Raw genomic sequence first — 11,942 nt, forward strand, 5'->3', positions numbered from 1 at the left:
CCTGCTGCATCCCTCCCACACCCCCTTGTTCTCCCCACCTCTCCCGACACAAGTCTGAAGCCAGCTGCACCAAAGCCGCTGAGCCAGCCCTAGAAGACCTTCAAAGGAAGTTCTGCAATGGAACCTCCCATTAACCACAACAGCAGCTGTTGGCTGCAACATGCAATTAAACTAGTTACTTTTTCAGAGCTTTACGAGATTTAAACAAGTAGGTACCACTTGTAATTGCAACATTCCAGCTAAATTCTCTCCCTTTTATTGAGGGTTTCTGAACAAAGACTGTTTATTCAGTGCTGGTGGTTCTGCAACACTGGAGAACTGTATAAGTGCTCCACAAGGAAATGACTACAGAGTTTTCTGTGTAATGTCCAGTTACCCAGAAAAGATACAGATTACATGTCCAGCTTTGCTTGTATCCCTAAACCACTGCATAAATGTTTACTTATGTGGCTGGAATCCAGCCAAACTGAATGCTTTGAATTTACAGTCCACTTGCACATAGGACATTTTAGAAGTCTGGTAAAAATCACATTCCCAGAAACAAAAGAAATTGCCTAACTTTTGTATACAGTCAGAGAAAGGGAATTCTGGGACACCCTGAAACATTCCTACCATATTTTGCTCAAAATGAAAGACATATCCAAAGAATTGTAAAGACACTTTAAAAAAGGGTAAATTACCAATATCTGCAAGAGTCAGTGTCAAACACCCTAACCAGAACAACCTGCACATGCTTAATACTACCGGAAAGTTACTAGGAAAAGTTATTTTTAATCAACAAAACAGGCTGATAAAAGCACTTAAAAAAAACAGTTTGAGGAGGCAGCATGCCTGGTCTAAAACAAAAATGGATTCTGTTAGGCATGGCCTCAGACACAAGGTCTGATCCATTTTTAGATCTAGCACTAATCAAGCAACAGGGCAGAGACTATCTGCATACTGCTGCCCCCATGTACCACGTTCACAAGTCTGACTCGGCCCAAAGGAAACAGCACTGAGCTATTTTTATTTACTGAGTCAGTTGTTTGATGTAAAGTGTTTCTTTAATTACACAACCAAAAAAGAAAGCCAAACACAGACAAAAACAGCAAAAGATCAACACCAGAAACTGATGAAGACTGCTGCTTGAAGAAGGAACATATCTATGCTCTGTCTTAGGGGTACAATGGCCTCCCCAAAACAAAACGAGCAGCAGCAACTCTTCTTGAGTTGTCTAGTTGTGTCCAATATGGTCACTGGTTAATTTAAAACTGAAATAAATTAGTGAGATGAAGGTGGTAGTGACTAACCCCCCATCTCACCACAGCTTGTGTATGTGAAGCCTAGATGATTGGTATTACTCTTCCTGTCCTTCAGAAGGGGTCATAGTAATCCTCATGGGTGATTAGGTTCCTAAACCTAATATCATGCTTACAACCAGTGCTCAGCTCAATCGCCTTGAATAAGCCCATATCACAACCAAAATGGTAGTTGGATTTTCTTTGCCAGCCTCTCCTTTGCAATTTCACTCAAGTGTTTGCATATCATGCAGAACACTCACCAGAGCCAGAAACTTAGTATATTTTTTCATGCCAAATGCTCAGCTCAGTCCCAGTGAAAGTGCTTCCGCCGACGTGCACGGGCTGAAATTGTGGAAAAGCAGCATCACTTGCCCCATAACCTCAGCCATGCGGAACGCAATGCCATCCACAGCCTCAGAAACAACTCTGACATCATAATCAAAAAGGCTGACAAAGGAGGTACTGTTGTCATCATGAATAGGTCGGAATATGAACAAGAAGCTGCTCGGCAGCTCTCCAACACGAGTTTCTACAAGCCATTACCCTCTGATCCCACTGAGAGTTACCAAAAGCAACTACAGCATTTGCTCAAGAAACTTCCTGAAAAAGCACAAGATCAAATCCGCACAGACACACCCCTGGAACCCCGACCTGGGATATTCTATCTACTACCCAAGATCCATAAACCTGGAAATCTTGGGCGCCCCATCATCTCAGGCATTGGCACCCTGACAGCAGGATTGTCTGGCTATGTAGACTCCCTCCTCAGGCCCTACGCTACCAGCACTCCCAGCTACCTTCGAGACACCACTGACTTCCTGAGGAAACTTCAATCCATCGGTGATCTTCCTGACAACACCATCCTGGCCACTATGGATGTAGAAGCCCTCTACACCAACATTCCACACAAAGATGGACTACAAGCCGTCAAGAACACTATCCCCGATAATGTCACGGCTAACCTGGTGGCTGAACTTTGTGACTTTGTCCTTACCCATAACTATTTCACATTTGGGGACAATGTATACCTTCAGATCAGCGGCACTGCTATGGGTACCCACATGGCCCCACAGTATGCCAACATTTTTATGGCCAACTTAGAACAACGCTTCCTCAGCTCTCGTCCCCTAAAGCCCCTACTCTACTTGCGCTATATTGATGACATCTTCATCATCTGGACCCATGGAAAAGAAGCCCTTGAGGAATTCCACCATGATTTCAACAATTTCCATCCCACCACCAACCTCAGCCTGGTCCAGTCCACACAAGAGATCCACTTCCTGGACACTACAGTGCTAATAAACAATGGTCACATAAACACCACCCTATACTGGAAACCTACTGACCGCTATTCCTACCTGCATGCCTCCAGCTTTCACCCTGACCACACCACACGATCCATCGTCTACAGCCAAGCTCTGCGATACAACCGCATTTGCTCCAACCCCTCAGACAGAGACAAACACCTACAAGATCTCTGTCAAGCTTTCTTACAACTACAATACCCACCTGCAGAAGTAAAGAAACAGATTGATAGAGCCAGAAGAGTTCCCAGAAGTTACCTACTACAGGACAGGCCTAACAAAGAAAATAACAGAACGCCACTAGCCGTCACCTTCAGCCCCCAACTAAAACCCCTCCAATGCATTATTAAGGATCTACAACCTATCCTAAAGGATGACCCAACACTCTCACAAATCTTGGGAGACAGGCCAGTCCTTGCCTACAGACAGCCCCGCAACCTGAAGCAAATATTCACCAACAACCACATACCACACAACAGAACCACTAACCCAGGAACTTATCCTTGCAACAAAGCCCGTTGCCAACTGTGCCCACATATCTATTCAGGGGACACCATCACAGGGCCTAATAACATCAGCCACACTATCAGAGGCTCATTCACCTGCACATCCACCAATGTGATCTATGCCATCATGTGCCAGCAATGCCCCTCTGCCATGTACATTGGTCAAACTGGACAGTCTCTACGTAAAAGAATAAATGGACACAAATCAGATGTCAAGAATTATAACATTCATAAACCAGTCGGAGAACACTTCAATCTCTCTGGTCACGCAATCACAGACATGAAGGTCACTATCTTAAAACAAAAAAACTTCAAATCCAGACTCCAGCGAGAAACTGCTGAATTGGAATTCATTTGCAAATTGGAAACTATTAATTTAGGCTTAAATAGAGACTGGGAGTGGCTAAGTCATTATGCAAGGTAGCCTGTGTCCTCTTGTTTTTTCCTACCCCCCCCCCCACCCAGATGTTCTGGTTTAACTTGGATTTAAACTTGGAGAGTGGTCAGTTTGGATGAGCTATTACCAGCAGGATAGTGAGTTTGTGTGTGTGGTTTTTGGGAGGGGGGTGAGGGGGTGAGAGAACCTGGATTTGTGCAGGAAATGGCCCAACTTGATTATCATGCACATTGTGTAGAGAGCTGTCACTTTGGATCGGCTATCACCAGCAGGAGAGTGAATTTGTGTGGGGGGGTGGAGGGTGAGAAAACCTGGATTTGTGCTGGAAATGGCCCAACTTGATGATCACTTTAGATAAGCTATTACCAGCAGGACAGTGGGGTGGGAGGAGGTATTGTTTCATATTCTCTGTGTGTATATAAAGTCTGCTGCAGTTTCCACGGTATGCATCCGATGAAGTGAGCTGTAGCTCACGAAAGCTCATGCTCAAATAAATTGGTTAGTCTCTAAGGTGCCACAAGTACTCCTTTTCTTTTTACAGTGGATAGTAGGATTTTTTTCTCCTGCTTGCAGACAAAGGCTCCTTACAACCTTGCTCCATATTTACAAGAGCCTGTTTAACCCATATTCTCAGTAGGATTGTTGACCAGTCACGTTAAATCACCGAAATCTGAGCAGATCTTTTTGCTGGTCCATTGCTTACAGGGCTTATCCATTCTGGCTAAGATGTAAAACTTAAGTCCTGATCCTTCTTGTCATTAGATATCCCACTGTATTCTCTTACAAATAAATTGGTTAGTCTCTAAGGTGCCACAAGTACTCCTTTTCTTTTTGCGAATACAGACTAACACGGCTGCTGCTCTGAAATCTTACAAGTATAACTGTTAACCTTGGTTTGCAGGGTTGTTGTAGCTGTATCGGTCAAAAACGATTAGAGACACAAGGTGGGTGAGGTAATATCTTTAATTGGACCAACTTCAGCTAGTGAAAGCTTCTCTCTTTCACCAATAAACAATATTACCTCACCCACCTTGTGTCTGTTAACTCTGGATGTCAGACAAGATTCCAGTTTGGGCGGTTATACTCTGCCTCTCTAAATTCCCCCTCGGGTTTGAATTGGAATGTTATTCTGTCTAAACTACCATGTAGTATATCGCTGTGCAGTGTTACACAGGTGCTCGTTCCACCCCAGGACTGACTACAGTTCAGTACTAACTGAAGTCATTCCTGTATTCTTTTCCTATTTCACACTCACACACAGTGAGCGAAACTTACTTACAGGTGGGTAAAGCACTGAGACCATCAGATGAAAGGTGCTAAAGAAATACAGATTCATCATGGCATTAGACTATTTTATACCAAGTCTTAACACTGCCTAGCCCTATACCAATTACCAAGCTTGACTCATTCAGCACAGCCATTACAACATGCTCCAAAGCACACCCCAATTACAGGATTCCACCAAGACAGTGAGATATGGCAATACCACCGTAGTGTACCCTTGCCCAGCACTGCAGAAAGGAGCTATTTTAACTCAAGAGTTGGAGACAGAAAGGCACACAAAGCTATGCAATTACCACCAAACAAGTATTTACTGCCACAGCATGGATTTTCTTTCAGTACTTCCAGGAAACTTATTATTGCATATTAATCGCTTTTAAAAGTGCTGGGGGCAGGGGGAAGGAGAAGCGAGCAAAACATTTCAGGAATTTTAAGGAAATTTGACATAAATTCAGCCAATGCAAAGAGAGCGTCTAGTGCTTTACCCTTTGCCTCAGATAATCAAACTTTTAGTGGAGATTAATGACTGCCAGGCTCCAAGTAGCAAAGTATCCATTCTGCAACAGTTACCACTGCGTGGTGCTCTCCAGTCTGTCAGTGAAGAATGCCCAATGTACAGGTCAGTCACATCCCTTTCAACTGAAGAACTGCAGAGTTCAGATCCCTCATTTTCATTTCTTTTCAATTGCTCCTAACACTGCTATATTTTAATTCAGATTGTTATGTCTATTAGCTGGGCTCCATTTACCAGGCTTGCCGTGTAGTAGCATGGTACGAGCCTTTCGTTTAATAAAAATGTGGTGTTTTTTTTTTAAATGGTGATTCTAAGCAGGAGATGAGGCATTGAGAGTTTGAGATGCAGAAAGAGGGAATGAGATACTGTGTATTTATAGCCATGTTAGGAAAGCGTTTTTATTTTAGCTCAAGTATTGTTTAGTGATCCAATTCTCCAGCTCCAACGACTGAGCAATTCACTATGCGTGAAGCTTAAACCTAACAGGTATGCACAGGAGCCCAAGCAAACTCCATGATCACATAAAACCAGAGCCCATTTTACAATGTCATTTTTTGAAAAGGACAAAAATTCATCTGGCAGCAAAACGTCTTAAAAACCATGAACATGGTGCAGTAACTGCATAAATACCCGAGCGTTTGAACATACGGAGCGTTGGCCTTTGCACGGATGAGAATCATGCCAAAGTGACATCTCTGTTTCCCTATCCTTTTATAAAAAAGGACAAGAACAAAAACAAAAAAAACCACCCCACTGTCAGCCAAAGGCATATTCCCTTCCTTTCCCACCCCCCTCTCCCACCAAGCAGGCACTTACGTCTATGGAACAGCTGAGCTAAGAGGAGGGATAGGAACACAAGTTAGCACTTCCTCCGAAACAATGTGTTTTAAAATGGCACATGCATAAAGTAACTGCCATTGTCCTAATTGGTACGCAGGCGGCCTAGGATGGCGGCCTTGCTCTGGAGAGCATTCCTCATGAAAAGAAGGTATGTCAAGTCAGAATAATGAACTGAAAGTGACACCAGTTTTCTTCCCTCACTGCCTGACCAAGAAGGCCACTGGGGAAAACATGTAAAACATACATATGAATAAAGCTCTTTGTTCAAGAGAACTGCCTGCCTCTTATTCTCTACCTCCCCCTTTCGTATTAGTTAAATTCAAAAGATCCCTCAATGACTCTCTTGTTCCTCCAAAATGTCCCAGTCAAATAACGCTAGCGCCTCTTGTCACACAAGTCAGTGAATGAAGCCTTGTGCGTCTCCAGTGACACACTGTAAATATAAAGTGGCATTAATGAGGGATATTTTATCAAAGCCAGACAGTCCCTCCTGTGGCTATTCAGTTCAATGCAGAAGAAACGCAACAATAGCTAGGCAGCACTTTGTAGAATACGTAGCCCAGAATACAATCTTGTCAAGCCACTGCAAAAACACTGTGCATCGTACTGCAGAAGTTGCCCCAAATCACCCACAAAACTGTCTGCTGAGATTCCAGTGATAGCTTGAAGTTAAATCAAACAGCTTTCCTGTAAAGCAGGAGAAATTTTAGAGAGCCAGAAAGAGAAAGGCTTGGGCAAACCCATTTTAGCTGGGTTAAATTAACATCCATTTAATCCAAAACAATCACCATGGGAAAAGCATCTAGTCTGAATGAAAGACATATTATGTTAAAATGAGTTCTTTAGTGTAACAAGGCTCCCATTAATCACAACAGAAAAGAAAATGGAAGCACGTAAGTTCTACTTCGATACCAACAGGTTTTCGACTCTTCACTAAAGACTTTCTGGCTTCCTGATTCATCATCAGGGTATCCTTTCTGAGGCTGCACTGACAGAAGCCTGCCTTTGCAGCATATGGCCCAGACTTACTTAGCCACTTTCAATTACAACAATTCTATGAACGAAGAATTATAGAAAACACACAGAAACCAATTACTTTTCAATGTGAACACGACTTGATAGCCATACACAAGAGCAAGAAGCTGCTTCCATGGTAACCCGTAACAGAATTTTCATGTCGCTTCGCCATGCACTGTCAAGCCCACAATTCCTTCTTTACTAGTCACTATATATATATCCCCTGTTAAGAACAGCAATTTCAGATAGCAAAATATTTATAAACAAAGCAGTTACTACTTTCACCATTCACTCAACAAGCAGGCTTAGCACTCAGATGTAGTCCATTACTTTACTCTCCATAAGCAACCCTAAAGATTGATCGTTTTTGGTCTAAAGGAAATATCTGTGCCCAACAGTCTCTTCAGCAGCCAATGTATTGTTGCCTCTATTATTCACCAGTTTCAGATCCTCATGTGCACCCAGGTTTTAATGACACAGGGTCTTTCATAATGCACTAGTCCAAAAATGCTCTTTCAGGAATATTTTATTAAGATCAAAACTTGGACATCACAAAGAAGAAACTTTGAACAAATCCAGGTTTGCCAAACCAATTTATCTACCAACCCATTAATTAAAGACTTAGCGATTCACACAAAGCTTTCAGTGCAAGAAAAATGAGACCAAAAAAAAAAATCTCCTTTTATGTACCCAATACACATTTAGTCTATAAAATAAATGGCTTGGAGGAAATAGAGCACTTTTTAAAAATGCTTTGCATGGAATAATCCTCTCAAGGGCTTGACCTAGTATATTATGATTTACCCAGCTGTATGCTATTTACATAATTGTGAAAATAACTGGTAAAAACCAAACATTAGAGAGAGAAATGCTAGAAGACTTTCATAGTAGCCAAAGAACAACCTTTAGGCCACAATACAGTTAAGCATTCTTTCCGATATGGCTTTTATTCATTTTTTTGGCTACTTGTTGCTGCTGTTGTAACTGATCATCTGTTCTCTGCACAAGGGAGGTTCAATCTGATCTGTTCCACACATGTGTTTATTTAGGGAGGTATGGGTAAAAAGAAATCGGCAAACAGCATTATCTGAAGCATTGCAAAGAGTGATCTGACAGTGAAGTGATTTGTCTCTCTCCCCTTTGTTATTGAAAGCAAATACTGCCCTCTTCATTTCCAATCTTGCCAACACTCACAGGCGCTGCTGTTGGAAGAGAAAAACGTTTGCAATAGAGGGAAGGAAATAAAATCCCCTTCTATTTACAACACGGAGCTAGCCCCTGTAACAACAGGGCTGGGAAAGGGGAGCTGAGACTCCCAACACTTGATCGGAACGAGTCCTTCCAATCTCCACATCCCTGCAAGATTTAGAGAAGCAGGAGGGCTGTACGGGAGGCTGCAAGCCCAGGAGGCGGCAGAGTGGCCGGATTCAAAACACTGATAAGGGCTAAGAGTCTTAATTCACCACAATCGCTACCTGCCTCCCTGCCTGGCCGAAGGAGAGGAAATGGGGAGAAGAAACCTGCCCTCCCCAAGCCCCAGCCCCAGCCCGGCTGCTGAAGGGAGAAGCACAATGAGTCAGGACCTGGGGGAAAACCAGGAGCCGGAGCCAACCACGGGGGGCAACTTCTGCTTCGGAAAGCCAGGCAGAGGGGGCTGCGGCCAGCCCCGAGAGTGGCCCTGCAAGGGGGGCAGGGGGGAAGAGCCGTGCTGAAGGCTATAGGGGTCCCGAAGAACTATAAGGGGGTGGAGAAGGGAAGCTATACGGGCACGGGAATATAGGGGAGGTAAGGGGGAGCTATGGGAGCACTATGGGGTGCAGCGGGGCGCTATGGGGGGTCAGGGGGAGGTTATGGGGGTGCAGCGGGGCGCTATGGGGGGTCAGGGGGAGGTTATGGGGGGCAGTATGGGGTTGGGGCAGCGGGGCGCTATGGGGGGTTAAGGGGAGTTATGGGGGTGCAGCGGGGCGCTATGGGGGGCAGTATGGGGTTGGGGGCAGCGGGGCTCTATGGGGGGCAGTATGGGGTTGGGGCAGCGGGGCGCTATGGGGGGTTAGGGGGAGGTTATGGGGGTGCAGCGGGGCGCTATGGGGGGTTAGGGGGAGGTTATGGGGGTGCAGCGGGGCTCTATGGGGGGCAGTATGGGGTTGGGGGGCAGCGGGGCCCTATGGGGGGTTAGGGGGAGGTTATGGGGGGGCAGCGGGGCGCTATGGGGGGCAGTATGGGGTTGGGGGGCAGCGGGGCCCTATGGGGGGTTAGGGGGAGGTTATGGGGGGGCAGCGGGGAGCCCCCCTGCCTACCTCTGGGGATGAGCGCGGCGGCGGCGAGCAGCAGCAGCAGCAGCGGGAGCGGGAGGATGCCGGGGGCCCCGCCGCCGCCGCGCCCGGAGCAGCCGCTGGGCTCGGTCCGACTCGCCATGTCCGGGCACCTGCTTCGCTCTGCCCGCGCCGCCCGCGCCCGGCGATCCAGCGCCCGCTAATGAGATGCGCCGACGTCACCGCGGGGCGGGGGGGAGCCCCGCCCCTCTCGCCGCCTGCTGGTGGGATGCTAATGAGCCCAGCCGGGGCCCCGCCCCGCGATAAGGGAGCGAGGGTAAAGTCTCATCTCCGGCGAGGGACGCATCGGCGGTGGGAGGGGTGAGGTTACTGCTCCCCTGAGCCAGGTGTCCCGGGGGGGGGGGAGCCAGGTGCCCCACGTCTCCCCTGCCCCCAACCCCATCCCTACCCCTCTGCCCCCACCACCGCATCCGCCCTCTGTACCCCAACGCCCCCACGGCACGGGCTGCAGCCCCCACAGGTACCTGCTGCCCACAGCCCTCCCTGCCTGCACACCCCCGGCGCCCCCCCCCTAATACCTGCAGCCTGAGCTGCCTGCATCCCCCACCCCTCCCCCAGCTCCTCCCCACCCAGAATGCCTCCGCCATATCCCCCCACCCCACCCCCTCTTACATCCTCTCCTGTACCCCGCTAAGGCACCCTCCCCAATCTTCACAAGCCATTTAACTGCCCCCCCCCCACCTACACACACCCCTGCACCTCTCTGGAGAGCTGCAGAGCTAAATCAGGATGGTGTCGCTCCCGAAAGCAAGTCAGCGTTACCGGCTTTAGGCCTAGGTGGATACGATCTGAGGCAGGCCACGGCCAGGCCACGACTTGGTACGAATCACCTTCACAGTCCACGCCGCTGCGTGCTGCTTTGCGCTTCTGCTAAGTCAGCCTTAGCGCATTTCCTCAGCGGAGCAACCCACTTTAGTTAGAATCACTCAAGTCACAGCCAGAGGGGACATACTTACATTGATTTAAAACTGGGTTAAAGTTACAGGTGCAAAGTAAACCAATATATCAGTTTTCAGAGTAGCAGCCCTGTTAGTCTGTCTTCTCAAGAAGAAAAGGAGTACGGGGGTACCTTGGAGACTAACAAATTTATTTGAGGGTAAACTTTCATGAGCTACAGCTCACTTCATCGGACTAAATTTGTTAGTCTCTAAGGTGCGCCACGTACTCCTTTTCTTTTTGCAATATATCAGTGTAAGGTAACCAGCTACAAGCCATTTTTGAAGTTACTGTAAGAGTATCCACAGAAAGTTTTGCCAATTTACCTAAATCTGTTTTAAAAAACTCACACACTTTTAGGCCTTGGCTACATTGGAAAGTATATCCATTTTAATGGTCTGACTTCCCCTGGGGCTTTTTTCAGTTTAGTTTACATTGATTAGGGGAAGGGGGTTAAACTAAACTGAAAAAAAACCATACTTAACCTGGAATAAGAGTGGCTAAATGGGGGATTATACCTAAAGGCAAAAATGCTCAGACTTTTTCCAGGTAAAAATGTAGATTTAGCTACACCAAAAATGTTACACAAATAGTGTATTGGGATTGCTGTTGCACTGTAACACTTTAATTCAAAATGTTTTAAAAATCCCTTTCCTTTTATCAAAAATATTAGAAGTCGTCAAGATCAAAATGGACCATTTAGACTAACAAAAATGTTTTGTTCAACCCAAAACAGTTTATAAACTGCCAGTAAACCAAAAGAGCGGATATTTGCACAGCTCTAATTATACCAGCGTAATTTATTGGTTTAAATTCACACCTTAGGTTACAATGAAGAAACTTTCCCATGTAGGCAAAGCCTTAGTTAAACTGGTTCAATACTGTGTGTACACAAGCCTATTGGTAAATGGGACAGGGGAAGGGAGGATACGGATTCTGTTCTAACCACAAGCTCCACGATTCTTTTACCTCTCTTGAATTCAGCAGGAGGCATTCCTGACTACAGACCAAATAGGCTGCCATAGCATTAGCAGCAAGCAACAGTGGTGTATGTGGCAGTGTCTAAGTCCTTTATGACTAAACGCCCAATTTGTTCAGTGTACTACTGCTCACTAGGGAAAGCAGAATTTAACAGTGAGTTGCATGGATTATCCAACAGGGCTTTTCAGATGTTACAGTTTACTGTCACAACATTTACATTCAAGGTGTGGTTGCCAGAGATTTGTTTTGTTTTATGAGCCGAACAAATCCTTTTTAAGTACACAAAAGAAAAACATTTAAAACTCTCCTCTCCCGCCCCCCCCCAAAAAAGTGGATGTTTTTAAACAATTTCTTAGTGCCTGTTTGTATAGAGTCTTTTAATGGAAAAACCCCTTTGTTACCAGTCTCAGATGGTATCAAAGTGCTGCTGTTAGAGTAAAAAAAGTGATTTAGGCAGAAGCTCTCTGGTTCCACCATTGAAATCGGATTCTATTGTTTAAGGCAAAATAAGGAAGGCGGGGGGGGGGGGGATGACACAGAAAGGAGGAAAACG

At 45.9% G+C, this 11,942-nt stretch overlaps 1 protein-coding gene across 8 annotated transcripts in view; it reads right to left on the minus strand.

Moving 5' to 3' along the window:
* The window catches only part of CADM1 (cell adhesion molecule 1), a 291,533-nt gene extending 281,939 nt beyond the window's left edge, over nt 1-9,594 (minus strand). For 6 of the 8 annotated variants that reach the window (XM_084611907.1, XM_084611906.1, XM_084611903.1 and 3 more), the window contains exon 1: nt 9,437-9,594. In XM_084611907.1, coding sequence (XP_084468033.1) covers nt 9,437-9,554 — 118 coding nt within the window. In that variant the 5' untranslated portion in view covers nt 9,555-9,594. The remainder of the gene's footprint in view (nt 1-9,436) is intronic. The other 2 variants (XM_084611904.1, XM_084611902.1) reach the window with 1 other exon arrangement.
* Nucleotides 9,595-11,942: the final 2,348 nt, after the last annotated feature.

Source organism: Lepidochelys olivacea, assembly GCF_965140295.1.
Source record: "Lepidochelys olivacea isolate rLepOli2 genome assembly, chromosome: 22".
NCBI lineage: Eukaryota > Metazoa > Chordata > Testudines > Cheloniidae > Lepidochelys > Lepidochelys olivacea.